This window comes from Triturus cristatus, chromosome 11, assembly GCF_964204655.1.
Source record: "Triturus cristatus chromosome 11, aTriCri1.1, whole genome shotgun sequence".
Classification (NCBI taxonomy): Eukaryota; Metazoa; Chordata; class Amphibia; order Caudata; family Salamandridae; genus Triturus; species Triturus cristatus.
The window spans coordinates 963,230,480-963,249,633 of NC_140594.1; the positions used below are offsets into that span (position 1 = coordinate 963,230,480).

General features: G+C 42.8%; 1 protein-coding gene across 3 annotated transcripts in view; it reads left to right on the top strand.

Moving 5' to 3' along the window:
• Positions 1–16,290, top strand: part of SLC16A14 (solute carrier family 16 member 14) — a 170,629-nt gene extending 154,339 nt beyond the window's left edge. For all 3 annotated transcript variants that reach the window (XM_085634974.1, XM_085634975.1, XM_085634977.1), the window contains exon 5: positions 12,874–16,290. In XM_085634974.1, the coding sequence (XP_085491100.1) occupies positions 12,874–13,025 (152 nt within the window). In that variant the 3' untranslated portion in view covers positions 13,026–16,290. The remainder of the gene's footprint in view (positions 1–12,873) is intronic.
• Positions 16,291–19,154: the final 2,864 nt, after the last annotated feature.

The following is a 19,154-nucleotide window of genomic DNA, read 5'->3' on the forward strand; positions in this document are numbered from 1 at the left end:
GAAAGGGCTGCTCGTGGTCCCCCGCTACAGGAAACTACGAGCAGGAGGTACGACCTTTGCTCTCTTGCTCCAAAATATTGGAATACTCTGCCTGAGGAACTGCGCAACTGTCCCAGTCTTCGATTCAGGAAACTCCTGAAGACTGAACTATTTCGCTAATCCTGTACTTTGTCGTCTCTGCAGCACGGAGTTACCCCTTCGGGGGAGGATTCCGGTGCTCTATAAATTCCTTTACAATTACAATTACAATTAGACCTGAAGCAAGGAAGTTCCTTGGGGCCTACCAAAAACACAGTCTTGTTCCAGGCAGTGGAAGTGAGCTGCTGCAAGGTTGCGGAGATGGGCTGTAAAGGAGGCAGGAAAATGAGACAGATCGAGCCTGCTTCACTCCATGCCTGAACACCACAAGGGGCCCTTGCATAGGTGAGGTGTAGAAGTCAGTGTACTAGACATCAGCAAGGGAGGATCATTATAGAGGTGGCTCTACTTAGTGGAATTCCCCCCTCAACACCGTCAAGAGCCCACTGTCTTTCGTGAAAGGGCCCCAAAAGGTGTGGTTGTGTCCCACCTGGGGGGGCGCAGTGGAAACATCAGTTGATGGAGCTACAAGTTGCCACAATAGGCACCAGCCTGCAATCTCCAGTGGTGTGCTCCTTTCGACCTGTGTCAGGGAAATACTAATCTTCAGCTGCATTTGAGTTCTATGGTAGGGAGCTTCTAATTTTATCGGAAGTGAAATCAAATGAGGCTGGCCTGAACTACATGGCTGAGGAAGGTAAGAACAAGTGGGTGCCCAAAGGATGGTTACCCAAGGAAGGTGGCTTTGATCTACTTGTCTCAGCTGCAAATACCCCACGGTCTGCGTCTCTTGCATAATATGAACTGGCTGGTACCAGAGTCCTGTGGCCTGGTCAAGTGAATAGATATTGATACCAAACCCTCGATACAAGATTTCTCCTATCTCAACAAGCCCAGAAACAATCTAACTATCTTTGCACAACTCTGGAATGCATGGGGATGAGCCATGAATTCTTGGCCAAGGTCCATGTGGGGCCAGTACTACTTTCATTGGGCGATCAAGTTTGACATCAATGTGTCTTCTTATGTCACTATACACTGATGACATTACTTCATTTATTAGAGACCCACACATTAATATCTCCCCACTTACACTTGAGCTAATCCGATTTGGATAACTTGCTGGTAAAACTGTGAAGTGTGGGAAATTAATGATTTTACCTGTTAGCAATGGCATTTGTGGTTGGTTAAGATATACACCTAAGCTAGGAAGAACCCACCCCACCACTCTAGTCAGGGTAAGCTAGATACACAACAAAGATAACCTGTGCTCACCCTCTGCTAGCTTGGCACAGAACAGGCAGGCTTATCAACAGAAGCAATGTGTAAAGTATTTGTGCAACACACGCACACACAGTAATCCAATGAATACACCACAAAAAGACTCCACACAGGTTTATAAAAAATATTTCCTTGTATTGGTAAGGAAATAAACAATATAATTGCGATCAACACAATGATATGTGCATTAAAAATATGCAGATTGAAAATGAAAAATGCAGTGCGATAATCAGTCCCACTCCTGTGAACTACATGATGGAAACACTAACAAGGACAGCACAGGAGCATTCTATTTGTTAGGAGCACCACAGTCATACTCCTTCGAACCCTTATTGGGAAAGCCTCTACACGGTCCCGCAAGACCGGAATGTGGATAATTCAGCCTCAGTCACCTGCAATGTTGCTTATGCTGGCTGGAAAGACCTCAAGGGTCAAGGGATCACAGTACCTTTGTTGTCAAGAAAAGCACTGTGCAGCGAGTCACACTGCAGCTCCCTTCACAGCTGGAGGCAGGGCTCGACATTGTCGGGCCCGCTTAGATCCAGGAAGCAGGTGCATCCTGAGGTCGTTAGGGCAACGTGGGTTGTGAGGATTGCTGGAGCATCTGCTCGGATTGTTGCAGCATCTGTTGTCGGAGCAGAGCACACAGGTGGGCACAGACTGCAGTGCTCAGTCGTGGTCTCCGATGCAAGTGGGATCTTACACGGCAAGCGCCTTCCCAGAATAGGAATTTTAAAAAGGGGAAAACACAAAGCGCTCAATCTCCTCCGATTGGCAGCCGGGTGCAGAGATCGCTTGGTGTAGAACACGAGTGGGGAAACAGAAGGTGCTCCGTTAGGTGTTTTTCAAGAGCCCACTGCCGGATGCACTGATTGCGAATTCCAATGGCAGGGGCTAGCAGGCAAAGTCTCTGATGGCCCTGAGACTTTGGAACAGGGGGAAGCCAACAAGCCCTTGGAGAACACAGTTAGTTCACAAATGCGGAGGTAGCAGGCAGAAGGCCAGCACACAAAGGCAGGTAGCAAAGTGGCAGCCCCTTCTGCAGCTCAAGGACCAGTGGGCCAACACAGTAGAGCAGTTAGCAAAGTGGCAGTCCTTCCTGGCAGCACAGCAGTCCTTCTGGCAATGTGCAGATGTAGAGCCAGCAATATCTTGTGTCAGGTCTAAAAGTGTCTGATTTTAGGGGATCAGAGCCCCAGTACCTATACCCAAAAGTGCCCTTGATGTAGGGGTGAACTCAAAGGAGTTCTCTGAAGTGCACAAGGGTCCCTTTCACCCCAACCCTGTCTGCCAGGCTATTGGTGGGGAGGTTATCAGTACCTTTTCAAGTGGAGTGTGAAGACTATCCCACCCTTTCAGGCCAGAAAAACTCATCAGAAGGCAGATAAATGCAGATGCAGTTGAGTGATCTGTGTTGTGGCTGTCTAGTTGGAATGCACAAATGTAGCTGTCACCCAGCCCAACCCAGATGTGTATTGGAAACAGGCTATCAGGCACAAACAGCAGTAAGTGCAGAGAAATGTCCACTTTCTAAAAGTGCAAAAGAAACAATTGATGGACGGAATGCTGAACAATCAAAACATTCACCCCCAGTCGCAAGGATCTGGGTTTAATCCATCATTCTTTTACTCGCCATGCCACCCTAGTTTGGACACAGTCATATGCAAATCAGTCTTGACCATGTGGCTTATGGGAACAGTCCAGCCCGAACTGCCAAGCCAGGTCTTCCCTAGACTGGAAACAGGCATCCTGGGATCAGTTTCGGGGCATCACCCCTTATTAGCCAGGCTAGCGTAATTCCAGTGGTGCAGTGAGCCTGGGACCCACGTCTGGGCATACCTTTCCCACTTAGAGCGACAAATGCAAAAGAAACAATTGATGGACAGAATGCTGAACAATAGATTTAGGCCCAGATCTCTGTCCTGGGGTGAATATTTGATATTGTGCAGCATTCTGTCCATCAATTGTTCTTTTTGCACTTGTCACCCCAAGTGGGGCGGGTGTGCACAGACGTGGATCCTGTACTCTCCCTGCCACTGGAGTCAAGCTATCCTGGCTGATGAGGGGTGATGCCCCAAAACCGGCCCCAGGATGCTTGTTTCCAGTACAGGGAGGACCTGGCCTGGCAGTTCGGCCTGGACTGTTCCCATGGGGAATAGGGTCAAGAATGATTTGCATATGGCTGGGTCTGAACTGGAAAGGCATGGGGAGCAAAGAAACGATGGATTTAGGTCCAGGTCTCTGTACTGGGGTCTATCAATTGTTCTTTATGCACTTTCTAAAAGTGGCATTTCTATAAAAGTCAAGTTAACTCCAGCCGCAACAGTAAGCAGGATTTATCAATACCATTCCAAACATATGAAATATCAAAAAGCTACTCCTCTCTGAACATAAATGACCACTTAAAAAGGTACAGGGGAATTCCCAATGCTAACCTATGAAAGGGGAAGGCCTCACAGTAGTGAAAAATTAAATGGGCTGTTTGTCGCTACCATGACATGCAAACCACAACAGTACATGTCCTACCTTTTACTTACATTGTATCCTGCCCTTAGTGCTAACTGGGGTCTACCTTAGAAGCAAGAAGTTCTAAATGACAAGTCAAAGTACCAGTAAACTGCACACCCAGGCACTGCAGTAGCAAGCCTGAGACAGGTTTGCACGGCTTCTTCTGTGGGTGGCACAATCAGTGCAGTAGCCTACTATTCGCATTGAACTTACAGGCCCTGTGTATATGGTATACCACCTTGCAAGGGATTTACAAGTAGATTAAATATGTCAATCAGGAATACACCAATTACACACATGTTTAGGGAAGAAGCACGTGTACTTTATCACTAATTAGCAGTGGTAACTCAGAATTCTAAGGCCAACAAAAAGATACAGCAACACGTGGAGGTAAAAAGCTAAAAGATTGGTGGTAGACCACCCTAAGGATGCCAGGTCTAACATTACCCCTGACCCCATCCACCCTAAAATATGATTGAAATTTGCCTGAATCTAGGCATCTGGGTCATCAGAGATATAGACTTAGTGACAATTACTAACTACCAAGTAGTCAACTAGAAGATCAGGTGAGCTGCTGGGTTAGGCTTCCACTCACACTAGCTGAGCTTATAGCTCTCACAAAAAGGGTGGTACTCCCTAACGTATTGTATATATTTGTAAATATCCCAATCCTCCTCATCAAGCACTTTTTTGATATCCTACTGTCACAAATGGTCAGTGTTGGTAATTTGCCCTTTCTCACAGATTTTTGCCTTCTGTTGCTGAACCGTTTTTTTGTTGGCCATAGGACTCTGTGCACTTTACCCCTGCTAACCAGTGGTAAAGTGCTTGTGCTCTCCGCTCTCAATATATTAAAATTGGTATACACCTGATTGGCATATTTAATTTACTTGTAAGTCCTTATTATATAGTACTACTTATACCCAGGGGCTATAAATTAAATACTGCTAGTGACCTGCAGTATTCATTGTGCAACCCACTAATGTACCACTATAAAACATGTCTACAGGCCTGCCTCTGCAGTCTAGGTGTGCAGTTTAAACTGACATTTCAAACTAGCAAAAACATCTTTAATCTCTCTTTTTAATACTTATAATTAACCCCTAAAGTAGGCCTTAAATGCCCATTGCATGGGGCGCATGGTATTTAAACAGGAGGACATCAATCCTTATTTAATGTTTTACATTTCGTGGCAGTTAAAATCCTTCAAAGTAATTTTTTACTGTAACAAGGCTCTCTGCCCCATTTGAAAACACTACACTATAACAAGTTATAGTGCTTAATTTCAGTTTGGGGGCAACTAAAATGCACTTCAAGGACTCATTTTAATAGTCCTTAAATATTTTAAAATCCAACCTAATAGTCAAGTCAAATTCTTTGTTACTATTTTGGAAATTACATTTTTAGAAGTTTGCCATTTCTCTACCTAAGCCAAAATGACCTTTCTGCCAGTATCCAATGCCCCCTGACTGTTGAATGCCTCCCCTGTGTGGATGTGGATTGCTCCAAAACAATGGACAAAAGGCTTAGGTGGGGAGAGGTGTTTTTCCTCCTTGAGCAGACTGGCCTGGGGGATTGTACCCGTCCCCTTCCTGAGTTTCAAAGGATGCCTATCCTGGCAGATGTACCTCACACCTGGGTTTACCTCCCTTTGTCTTCCCAGTCAGCTTGGCTCCAAACCCAGTGGGAGGGAGGAGCTGCCCCAGAACTGGTTTGGAGTGACCACATGGGAGGGTTTGCCCATCATTATAGCCACATCTCTGGGTTTGGTATAGGAAGCTCTGACCAGGGAGAAACAAGGGTGTGTCATGTTGTATTTAGGTATAGAGGGACACTGTGGGATAGGTTGCAGTGAAGCACACAGGATGTGCTGCAAAAGTAGGTAGAGTTACCCCTGGGAGCGTTTACCCCATTGATTTGAGAGTAGCCAGGAGTTTCCTATCACTCCCAGACGGGCATTCAGCCAGCATAAAAATGGACTCCACAAACGTCTCCTTAGAACACTCCTGGACCTGTGAAGACTCAGACGAAGGATAGTCCTGCTGTCTGAAGAACCTGGAGGAAGAGGGTACCTGCTTGCCTAAACCCATGACCTCAAAAGTGACTTCAAGGATCAGTTGGCTGACCTCCTGTTCCTGACCCCTTCGTCAGTGACCACACAGGGATGCTGCTCTTCAACAACCGGGCATCATCGAACCCCACTTCACATCCAGCTTGCCCTGCCTACAACTTGTAGATGACCACTTTTTTCCTTCAAAGTTTCTAAATCCGAAGGTAAACTTTTCACCGGACCAAACCTGGTCTCTGTATCCTACCTGTGTTCCATTGTGGTCCACCTTAACTTTGACTTTGATCCGATCTAGTGTGACAAGTAAACCGCATTTGACACTTCATGCTTCTTGGCACTATTTTTCATTCAAACTTTAAAAATGTATATCTCTGGTTCTGGGTACTGGATTTCTGTTGTTTTAGTGTCATTTTATTTAATTAAATATTCTCTATTCTTCTAAATTGGTTTGGGATATTTCTTTTGTTTTGTTTTCACTTTAATACTGTTTGAGTCCTGCATAAATACTTTGCACACTGCCTTTAATTTAAGCCTGATTACTTTGTGGCAAGCCACCAGTGGGCTAAGCACAGGTTTATTTATTGAATTTTGTGGTTCACATGAAACATTGGTTCTCCACACCCCCCCCCCCCCCTTTAATAGTCTAATTTTGTACAGTGAGGCATCATAGGAAGTAAAACAGCCCAGACTAAAATGGGAAACCCTGCAGTTTGAAGAAGGTTGATTCACATTCCCGGACCTCGAGCTATACTAACTTTCTGCCCATGCCCAATTCGCCTATCATCGTTATCACTTCACTCCTTTTCAACCTTATATTGCCTTTGAAGAGACCATAATGTGCCCTATTCCCATAAATTCCTCTGTTTGCCCGAAACCCTCCAGTGGTGGCTCCTCCGCTAAGGCAGAGGAGCGTCGCCCCACTGCTTTTTGTAGTGTAAAAGAAGGAAAAGTAAAATGATAATAACCCGAGGTTGTTATCATTTAGTTTTCCACATTGCGGCGTCTTTGTGCAACTCAATCCGATTAGTGGCCATCACAGGGATGTTTGTGATTGCCTTTCCATAAAGTAAACTTTTTTTTTTATGTAATCCGTTTTCCCTAAAGGAAATGGAACTGCATATTCCCAAAAAAGTTTTGTTTTTGTGAAAATTTTGTTTTAGAGCTGGTAGTCTCCCCAAATAACTGCCGTCTCCCAGCAGTCTTTTTTTACATTAACAAAAGAAAAAGGGGTTCCAAAAAGACCCTTCCTTTTTGCTGATTCACTGCCACCCCAACTCGAGAGCCCTTAATTTTTAACCATTGATATATCTCATACTGAATCGCTATTCGGAATGGTCGCTTAAAACATGCACCCTAAAAACAGCTATTCAGCATGGCGTCACAAGCCCATTTTAGAAGTCAGAAAATTTTTACCAACGCCTAAAATGGCTTTGGTACATAGCAAAACATGTTTTACAGTTGCAAACGGTGATTCTGAATGTTTGCGACTATAAAACTTTTACTATATCTGGCAGCACTTTTTAAACCTTTTAAAATTTAAATGGCTTTAATTAGCTTTCTGTAATACTCTAAAAGTGGTAGTAAAAATGTATTTGATAAAACGTGAAGGTAAACCTCCAAAGGAAAGTGAGTGTGTGTTACATGTACTTAATAATTTATTGATTTAATTTTATGTAGTCGACTTGCCACCTCACAGCTGCTTGAGAGTGTTTTCTGTGTGACCGACAATGTTCAACCCCTGTGTGAACTGTATGATTTGGCCTCCACCTTGTGTAATTTTATCCCCAAGTCCCTTGAGGGAGGTCCCTCAAGTGAAATTTTAGCATTCCATTTAGAGGGGGGTGGCTGAGCACTGGACGAGAAACGTGAAAGTCCTTAAAACAGGTTAAGGCCACTGATCTTTTGTATTGTATGGATCTGTTCAAAGGAAGAGTGCTCTTTGTGACACAGTGTAGGGTGCTCTATCAAGAAACACACAAAAGGTGATGGGAGGAATGCTTGTCCAACTACTGGCAATTGCTTGGTGGCATCCCAACCCATCGTTCTTTTGCTCCCCATGCCACCTCAGTTTGGAATCAGCCACATGCAAATCAGCCTTGGCCCTGCTCCTCATGGGAACAGTCCAGCCCAAATTGCGAGGCCAGGTCCTAACCGAACCAAAACACAAGCAACCTAGGACTGGTGGTGTCAAGGACACTTCAAACTGTCACATTTTACTCAGAGAAACATAAAATGTGGACTGGACAGAGATTGTTCAAAATACTTCCCATCCAGACAATCAAGACACACTGATCATGCTTGGGATACAATATGTAGCTAATCTGCCTTTTCTGCATCATCACCCCAGATTTTTCACCTTTTCCCTGGACCCTATTTGTGCTACACTTAGAGTAAAGTGCCCATGCTTCCTTTTTAAAAATGAGCTTCTCCCTGATTGACATATTAAAGTTGCCTATAAGTTCCTAGTGTATGGTGTACAAAATTTACCCAGGGTCTGGAAGTTAAGTACCACCTGTGGACTACCACACCTATTGTGCTATCCACAGGGTTGGCCTATAAAACATGGCATCAGGTCTTCCATATGTAGCCTGACTGCAGCAGCCTAAATGCCTACTTACCTGCTGTCAAAGTTGTCAAAATAATCCCTTTTGACAAGCAGGAAACCCTGCTTTTAAATATTGGTATGTCACACCTAACTACACCTTGTTGCCCATAAGGTAGGGTTCCTGATATTATAACATATGTGAAATTAAAGTTGGCATGTTCCACCAGCGTGTTTTAGCATGTTCCTCCAGTGTTTATCCCACAAAAGCTATTTTTGCTGGCAGGGCTGAAGCTGGATCCTAGAAAATATCAAACTATACATATACAAAGCAAACCCAACGACGGACCAAGGTCAAGCACTTATATTCCTACTGTTTTCCTTATTATAAAGGTACACTGTGTTTGTGTACGTGGTGCAACAACTTCCAGCATCCGTCGTTGTTAGATGCAGGGCAAGACCAAAAGTTTATACACAAAGGAAGGTGCACTCAAATAACCATGTCCAAATTGATGTGTATTCCAAAGATCTTCTCTCGATCTTCGTATTTATTAAGCAAACTAGGCAGCCAACGCATTTCGTTCCTAACACACAGGAACTTCTTCTAGAGTCAGGGGAAACCCAAATCACAAAGTCGTAACGCACAGTAGGTGTGTAATAGCACATCCACAAGTATAAAAACGAAGGCAAGATCCTTAACAAAAACGTCACTTGTAGAACAGGGTAGTCGGTCAGGTAGGTTATAAATCCATTGTTGGACCAATTAATCCTAGTGTTCGTAGTTAATCCGGCGGCATAATAACCGGCAGCGGGACAGGTTTGCTGTGCTATTACACACCTACTGTGCGTTACGACTTTGTGATTTGGGTTTCCCCTGACTCTACGAATATGGAATAGGATTACATGTGTTACCTACTCTGTGCCCTGAAGAAGTTCCTGTGTGTTAGGAACGAAACGCGTTGGCTGCCTAGTTTGCTTAATAAATACGAAGATCGAGAGAAGATCTTTGGAATACACATCAATTTGGACATGGTTATTTGAGTGCACCTTCCTTTGTGTATAAATATCAAACTATACATTCAAAACTTTCATTTATAACTTTTATGAGGAAATGGCTAGATTAGTTATTCAAAGACACATTTGCAATTCGATTCACTTAGATTTAAAATAAAAATGTAGGAAAAGTAACGTTTAGAAAGGTGCCTTTTCCCTGCCTGAAGCTCTTGAAGGCAAAAATGCATTAGCCGGGCGACATCTGTCTGGCTAGTGCTTGACCTTATTGGGGTGTGAAAACTGCTCCTAGAGCAGAACAATGGCTTAGTCTAGTGACAGAATGAGCTTGGTGCAGGGCATGTGTTCTCTATCAGCTCAGGAAAGATAGTAGGGGTGGGCCTAGGTTTTCCTTCATTTGAAAGAGACAGATGAAAAGTCTGCCCATTCATAGTTTAGTATAAAGATAGATCTAAGGAAGAGGACATCTCTTGTTTCCCATGCCCAAACTAGCCAGGCTGCTCCAAACCCAGTGTGAGAGAAGCTACCCAGGAACCGGGAGGGGACTGCTTATTTCTGTTGCCATACCCTTAGATGAACACAAGGACTCTGCGCAAGGGAGGAAGGGTTCTCTCGTTTCGAATTTTAGGAGTAAAGTGCTCTATTTGATTGTTTGCAGCAAGCAAACAGGAATTGCCAAAAAAGTAGGTGTGGTTACTTATGGGAACTTTTAACCTATTGGCTAAGAATGGGCCAGAAGTCACCCCCACTCACTAGCTAGTGCAAACCATAAATGTGGCACCCAAAGGAACTCTCTAAAGAACACTTTTCGGACATGCAGAAGAGGAACCCTGAAAGCTGTAACCTGAGAGGAGCCCCAAAGGACTGTTCATGCTCCTTCTTCAAGTGGACTCTAAGGCTTAGTTGGCTGACTACCTGTGTGGCTACAGGGACACAGCAAGATGACATAGGCCTTTTTCCTGACGTAATCAGTTGAACAGTAACAACTGAACCTGGACTGGCCCCTGCTGGTGGCTCTGCTGCAGTGAGTTCCAGCCCACAAGGGCTGTCCCTGAGGTCTCTTAGATGTGACCCAGAGGAGCTGCTCCGGAAACCCTGAAAAGTGGAAGCTTGGAAAATATTTGGACTTCCAAGACCTCCAGATCATCAGCGGGACCTCACTGCAAATGTATCTGATTTTGATGCAACTTCCTAGCATACACCTTCAGGCTTGCCCCATGGAGGATTTTGAGCTCCATAAAAAAAGACTAAGGTAAACTTTTTGACTTGGAGAAACCTCTTTGGTGTTTCTGACGTGTGCTCCCTTGCCGGCAGCTTGAAATTGGAATTTTTATTTTGTGGTGTTTTGACTTTATTGTTTTTGTACTGCATAAATACTTTACAAATTGCCCTAAATTAAGCCTGTCTGCTCTATGCCATAGCTACAAGTTGTCTGAGCTAAGGTTAATTTAGTAACTTGTGGGGTTGACCCTAACAATTTAGTGTTATTATTCCACGAGGTGGCTGATTGTCCACAACAAGTAGTCACCTTCCTTACACAATAAAAGACTGGGGACTCTTCAGTGGACTACTGAGTCTGTAACCATGATGGGGTGTAAAATATAGAGGAGCAAGCAATCAAAGACTTGTTAACTCCAAACAACAAAATGAGCAAAACAACTGATGTCTCTCGAGGCCCTTACTGGTCCCACCCAAAAATGGAAAACCTCCAACTGCAAAACCAAAATGAGATTGTCACCAAATTATTCATTGTAAAAATTCCTTAACGATTGCATAGGCTTCATTAAGGCAAGAGTAGCTTTAGAAAAATATGCAGATCTGAATGAATGAGGTGGCATTTAAGACACCATGAATGAAAGAACATCTGAGCAAGAAATAACTTGAGACATGTATAACAATATTGAAAGAACATATTATAATCCTATTAGAGAAAGAAAAGGTCTCAATGAGAAATAACATTAGCACTCATCATATAACGAAAGCAGATGAAGGAAATTATCTACAGGCCTAAATCCATGATGGGCTTTTCAAAGTCCTGGACAAGCCCGATACTCTAACACTTTGTTATGAGAGGACTGGTGGGGTAAATTCACCCTGAGTCACGCCCAGTTCAGTAAAATGAAACAAAAAGTAATGGATAAAATAGGAGCAAATGGGGAACTTATGTATGGGGCCATCATATTGGCTTCTTCCAACATCTTTAAGTGCATATGCTACAGAAGCTTTAGATTCCGCTTTTTAAAGCAATAAACTATTCAGTACTACTACTGAAACCCATTCCATCAAGTGTGTTTGGGATCACAAAAACACTCACCAAACACAGAAGGTGCACAGCCAGAATACTTATTCAAAATGGTTGACACACCAATCTTGGCTGTCATGGACACTGGCCATGAGTGAGCCTTACAGTCCTTGGTGACTTCCTCACACTGCAGTCATTTTCAGCACTCGCCAGATCCCTTATAAAAATATATTTACTAGGTATCAAAATACCTCTTCATGGCTGCAGCATTCTCAACTCCAGAGTGGCAACTACAGTGGCAACAGCCAGGGTCGTAGTTTGGTCAGTAACATTGAGGGGGGTGAGCTTCAGATTTCTAACAATTACACTGAATAAGATGCATTAACAGAAGAAGGGCAGGAGGGGCCCTTAAGGAGCAGTAGGAAGGGAGAGGAGTGTGGATCATGAGGGGTACTTATAACTCAATGTTTTGTAGAGTAAACATTTTTTAGACTTTTAAAACAGAGACAAGGTTGTGTGTGTTTGTCTGCATGTGTATGTAAAAATCCCAAGTGAAATACGACAAACACCTCACCATACCCGACTTAAAGCACCTGTACCCATCTATTTACTGCAGAATACATTTAATAGGGGGGTGTCACAGCCCAAACACCATCACTGAAGCTACGCCCCTGGCAACAGCTGCAACACGATATCAAAGTGTTGAACAAGGCTCAGACAAACTCCTTTTTTAACAAAATGTCACTCTAAAAACCTATTTTGCAAACCCAGCATAGTCCAGCAAGATTTGCATCTATATTCCAATAATAGTGAAAAATATATTATTATTCACAATTGGAATAGTAAAATAGCAGAAAACAAGGAGGGCAGAGCCGAGTGCCCATTAGGTCGAGCTGCCACTCTTGACGAGAAGTAGTATATCTATACTATTAGCTGGCAAATTTCTTTATAATAAATCAGCAAATCGGTATACCAATAACTGTTGCTGTGAAAGACTTCCTTAACTAATTCACATTAACTCTTACATTCACTGGGATAATATTGTATTGATATATTGCATTGTAATATTTATCCTTCACCTGTGTTTTCAGCTTGAAAAAATCTGTTTAAATAATGAGTCTTTTTTTCTTTTTGGTTTTCCAGGTTGGATCTATGATGTCACACAAAAATATGACGTTTCCTTCTACATATGTGGATTCTTGTACATGATTGGAATCATGTTTCTGGTGCTTAAACCCTGTCTCAAACCCAAGAAGAAACTAGGCAAAGAAACCTCAGAAATGGCTCCATTGTAAAACAATGAACAACAGCACCAACAATGTGCAGACAATTTTTAATCTCACCGTCAAAACCAAAGTTCACAATACTCTAAGCAGTGTCGCAATACCAGCAGCGAATCAGAATTTGTTTTATGCATCTAAGGGGCCTAGTGCAATGGAAAGAGATTCTCAAACTTTGAATGGTCAGAAATCCATTTCGCAAGGGCATTAACTTGGTTGGAAAGACTAGTATCCAAGCAACCAAGCATGAAACTGTTCAACAGTTAAAAACAACTAGTATTGTTGTTATGTTAATAGAATAGCATTTTTAAGGTGATTAGTATATAATAGTAATAATTTCCTCAATTGGGTTCCATATAGCCCATCACTGGCTGGTAGGGCATTAATGACCTCATCTTTGCTGGGATGACTGAACTCTCCTTACCAGTCTTTATTGGACTATACATCCTAAAATGTTTTGAAGCTGTTGGTTGATTAAGTAGTCACAGGTTAATGGAAATAAATAATCCCAGCAATAAAAACATACATTGGTCAATAAAGCAATAAGGCCTCCACATCACACATTTCCGTTCCATGTCCCACAACCTTATTGTGCTTGGGACACATATTTACCCACAATGGCGGTCAGGGTGAGAATGCAGTCAACAGATGATATTGTTTACAAACTTTGGAATGAGACTTCTGAGCTGTCACTGGCTCTATTTCTTAGCAATGACACTAGTATTATAACCAAAATGTTATAGCTGCATATTGGAAAAGTCTGCCAATCAATTTTACTATTAGTGGATGGCACAAGACCACCAGTGTGGATTTCATATCATGGATATATACATGATGTGCAATCAACTAATTTCTAGTTTACATATATCATAGGATGTTACCAATCTTGAAAAGGCCTGTATAAAACAAGCAAACAGGCTAGATTTCCTCTTGTAAGCAAAAACGCTAAAGATCTAAATTGAAGATGCCACAAATCTGCAGTGCTCCTGAATTGCTCTGGCCTTTGCGATTGTCTTGCACACACGCAGCTTCTTATCAGAATGACTCAAAACACTAGATCGCACAATAAGCATAAGTCCTTTTTCCATAGGTTTTCAAAGGTTCCACAGTGCTGTCAATGTCTTAAGTAAACTTTTTGTCATATCTGCTGCTTGCTGCAATTATGCAGTTTTGCAAAAAATGGCATAGAACAGGTCCCTCTAAGGTAGACATTGGGCGGAAGGAGCTCCAGCAGGCTGAAAAAGTGGAGCAATACTGGCTTCTTTTGGGGTCTTGTATTTTTGGAGAAAATTAAGAGCCTTTCATTTTGTAGTACATGGAAGAATAATGGCCCTTTTCCTATGTGGTTTCCTACATATAACACAGACGCATATATAAAGATCATATTAAAAAAGTGAATAATGTTCTGTGAACATGTATATGAAAAGATGGTGCTGGTGGAATGTTTAAGGAAATGGCCCTCTTTGCAGCATAGAACACAGCACGTGAGATTTGTGAACGTGGGATATATTGTGATGAGTAGGTCACCAATCGAGAACACTCGAGGCCTTTGTGTATGCAAATTTGTGATGATCTGTATTTGTATTAAATATTTTTATTGTCGAGGAATCACACACATCAAATGCACAATTGCTACAACTAACACAAATTCATGCTTTAGCCTCCAAAGCTGAACACATGGAGGAGTTCCACCCATGGTCTTTCTTTTCTCTGTCTCAGATAACCAATAATGGGCCCCCATTTTTCACTGATACAGTTATAGATGTGCCAATCAATCTACTTCATGTGAATTCTTTTGAAGGTCACCTGCTCAAATGCCACTTGCCATATGATTTATTAAATGTTATCCATATATTGTGCAGGTCAGGGCAGGTCTGTGCTACATTTGACTCCTTAATATATTTCTCCACAAAGATGTCGTGGAAACCAAAGGGGATATTTACAATAAAATGATGGAGCGTGGTGTAACTCCAAAATTGAAAATGCCGCACTCCGACATTTTTTTAACGCAGGGATGCGCCATATTTACAAAAATACGGTGCACCCCTGTGTTTCCCCTAACATTGGCACTAAAAAACCTGCCCAGTGCCAGAGCAGACACCCTTGTGCCATGTTGCAGGGGTGTCTGCGCTGCAGGGGCGATTATGTACAAGAAGGAACACCTCCTTGCACATAAACAATCTTTAAAGGCAATTTGCTCTTTCTATGTCTGTTGACCAAAATACGAGGAAAAATCAATACTTTCTCCTCGTATCGCCAGTCTAAGAACTGGAATTCCCAGGCCTTAGTTTTTGGCGCTGCCCCATCCATGTGTAAATATGGGTCACCGTCAAAAACCAAAGGGTGTTGCGGGGGAATGCCCACTGTACACCCATTGCACACCCCTTTCAGCTAAGTAAAGCGTGAAAAGGAGCCTTATTTACAAGGTGGTATTAAGCCACGTTCAGTGGCTTAACATCGCTTTGTAAATAAGGAGAAGGGGATATCGCCACCAGAACGTCACTAAAAGTGATGCGCTGGTGGCGATATCCCCTCGTACATATGCCCCAAAGTGTTTGGCATGTTGGCTTTCTGCATATGTTGCCATCTTTTCATTCATATAAGCCTTTCTGCCCAAATGTGAAATATTTGTATTCTTGGAAGTGCACATGCCTGATGTTACCCTGAAACGCATCACCTATTCAAGCAATAAGGTATCTGTTGCTAGATGTTACAGCTAGAGTAATTAACGTTTTTACTTCATCTCATTCTCGAAACCTACGATAAAGTAGGATTATTATAACACCAGCGAGATAGCATGTCAGAAACACAATTAACAGGTTTGAAAATTCCTACAGAGTTGATGCTGAATGTTAAACTGTGTCTGTATATCCATTATGCACGCTGGGATATGTGTAACTGGATCTTGATGAAGAAATTTGACTTTAAGATGGTTTCATTATTGGACAGTGGCCAAGCCGTCGCAACACATAGCCATTCTTCTAAATTCTGGGACCAACTCCACATGATGGCTTTCTACTTCGACTGGCAGTTTTTATCTGGGAACAGGTGGTACACTAGATGATGTTGATGGTGCCACAGCTTCTCTGGCAATGCTCAAAATAAATTCATTATTTTTTGTAAGGACTTCAGTTCTGCTTGTAGGAGGCTGTACATTTCAGATATTTTGGACTGTGAAACAGCAGGATAAACAATGTGGGTGCACACCTGCATGTGTGTCTGGAGGATAAATATAAATGAAGTTTGATTATTGTGTATATACACAAAGAAAGAAACTTTGTGTGGGGTTGTTGCTAAAAGACAAAGGGGCACATTTATAAAATGTTCACACAGCGCTACGCAGCAAGCCACCTTGCTGCACGGCATGAAAGGGCAGCAAAGTGCTGTAGTTAACATCATACGGCATATTCCTGTCCTTTTCGTGTGCTGGCGCACTCTTGGCTGCCTAGCGCCAACAAAGGCACCCTTGCACCATGGTGCAAGGTTGCCTGCATTGTAAGCTGGATTTTCTTTGTGCACAAAGGGACACCTTGATGCACAAGAACAATCCTCTGAGGCATTATCCTCTTTCTATGTGTGCTCAGAATGCAGCACACTAAGATGAAAAAAATTAGGAGAAATAAAGATAGTTCTCCTAATTACGCTTCACCTGGGGAGGTGTAGCATTTTGACACATTCCCAAGTCTACCTATAATGGTAAATCTGGGAATGCACCAAAATCCATGTGTGGGTGCATGGAAATACCCACATTCCACCCATGGAACGCCCCCTAGGGGCAGAGTAACACGATGCAGCCATTTATCAAGCCATGCAGGGCCAGGCAAGGTGGTCTTGAGTGGCTTGATAAATCTGAGCTTTGTTGTTGCATCGCCCTTGCGCCCCCTTGGGTGGTGCAAGTGTGATCCCACAAAAATGATAGATATTTCTCAAGTGTACACCACAAGTAGTGTAAATTGTCATGACCACTTTAAAGTGTTGGGGGGTTAAAGAAATCAATCCATGCTGCAGGAATGAAATACACTTTTTTCACACTTTAAAAAAAAATGATATTCAAGCATTCATCAAATAAGAAATTCTTCTGAGCACGCTGATTTTCTACACCTGTCTGACACTCTTAATGGCCACTTTTATCTCCATTCCTCTTATCCAGTATCCCTGATGCACAAGGCACAGAGAAGGTCAGTGCAGAACATGTCGCAGGTTATTCCATCAATATTAACTTGGCAGACATCCTGTAAGTCCTTCCAAAATTGCCCATACTTGGAGCACAGATGTTTCAGTAGAAGATCCCTTTCACGTTTAAATCTCACACCGATAGAACTCTCTGTTCCCGAATGTGCTTCTTGAAGCTGACTTCTGGAAATTGTAAAAATGGCTGCAGGCATAGCCTTTCTGATATCAATTCTATTTTTTTTTGTTCAGAGCACATATGCCATAACGTCACGGCACTAAATAACAAGTATAATAAAGCATAGTTGGACATAGGCAAATAAAAAGATGGTAAACTGCTGAGCAAACAGCCAAATCATAAGAAATGTCCTAAATATCAAGAGAAATGGTTCAGTACAAATAGACTCTGACAAGGATTTCCAGCACTTGTATGCTGTGAGGGACAAGACACTGTCACCACATCTTACCGTCTTAGACATAGTAATGCATCACCGTGCCCACTACCTCAACCAGGGTCATACCACATTTTCAGTTTAACACAGAGCGAACTCGACCCAAAGATATAGGAGTGCTTTACGTGAGCACCGGTTACATTACATAAGGACACATTCATTTTTGGGTTTTTTTGCATGGGAAATTAGGGACCTCTTTTATGGGGTTTTTGCCATAGGGCAGCGTAGCCACCTAGCGTGGCTTTACGTGGCCTTATAAATATGCCAGTGGCACATTGCGCCACCGGAACGTCAAAAAAGCTATGTTCCGGCAGCACAATAGTGCCGGTAGGGCCTCATAAATGAGGCTCTAAGTGATTTGCCTATAATCGCAGGATGTTGTGCCAACACAGAGACTTGAGCCTGGTTCCCCAGATCCAAAGTCGACAGCTCTGACCATTACCCCCCATCCACTTAAATCTAGCAGCTAAGAAATCTGGAAGGTTCTGGTATATGGCCCTAGGAATGATTGTCATCACTTTGACTATAGTGAGAGCAGAATTACATATCTTTGAAAAAGCCTCCAGGCAGGCTGAATTTCCATAGCTAAGTGGTGACTCAACTAGCTATTAACCGCAGGCGCATGAAGGTGGAGATCACCAAAAGGTAGGGCTATTTTAAGGGATTGTAACTGCTAGACACATGCACTGGAAACTTTTGGCATTTGGGCCTCAAGGAATTATTTCCTGTTGATATAGATGCCCACTTTGCAATATGATCAGTGCTTAATTAGAGCCGGTGCTTTCCGGAGCTCAGCACTGGCACCTTATTGTCAGCACCGGGGCTATGACAGTCTGCCACATGGTGGCGCTGTCCTGCAAATTTAGGTATGAACACAACAACAGAGGGTTATTTATTCAATTTGCATTAATAATGACTAATATCTGCCTCCCAAGCCATTCTTCTGGCTTTGGGGGGGGTGTAATAGTCTGACTTGTCACACTTGTAGGAGTATGCAGGTTAGTAGCTGTGTATGTACTGTCATTGGCAGTGCTGGCATGGGTTATGTGAGGTGCAAGCTGCAGTGGCCTCCCGACGAGAGCCCCGGCACTTATCCTTTTGCACTGGATATGATTTAGCTGGGGTTGGCCCATAACGAGAAGCAAAAGACTGGAAGTACAATTGGTATCAAGTGGCGTTAGAAGCACCTTGGTGGAATTAAGGATTTAAAAATTAATTGCTATCCACCAGTGGATTTAGGAGAGGAAAACAGATAGGGAGGAATATTTTTTAATTCTAAACACTATCCTGATTTACTGTGAGAGCCCGAAGATCAGCTTTGCCTCTTCTGCATACATGTAAGAGCAGCCCTATGTAAAATGGAGTGATTTGTGCAGGGGTTCAAATAAATCAATTAATTTGTAGACACAAGATAGATTATTTTGGATCTTCACAGTTGATTTGTTTGGGCTCAGAGCAAGAAGGCGGGAGGGCAACAGTTTCTTTTCAATTTAAGTATGACTTCAGACAGTTCAGTGCCAAA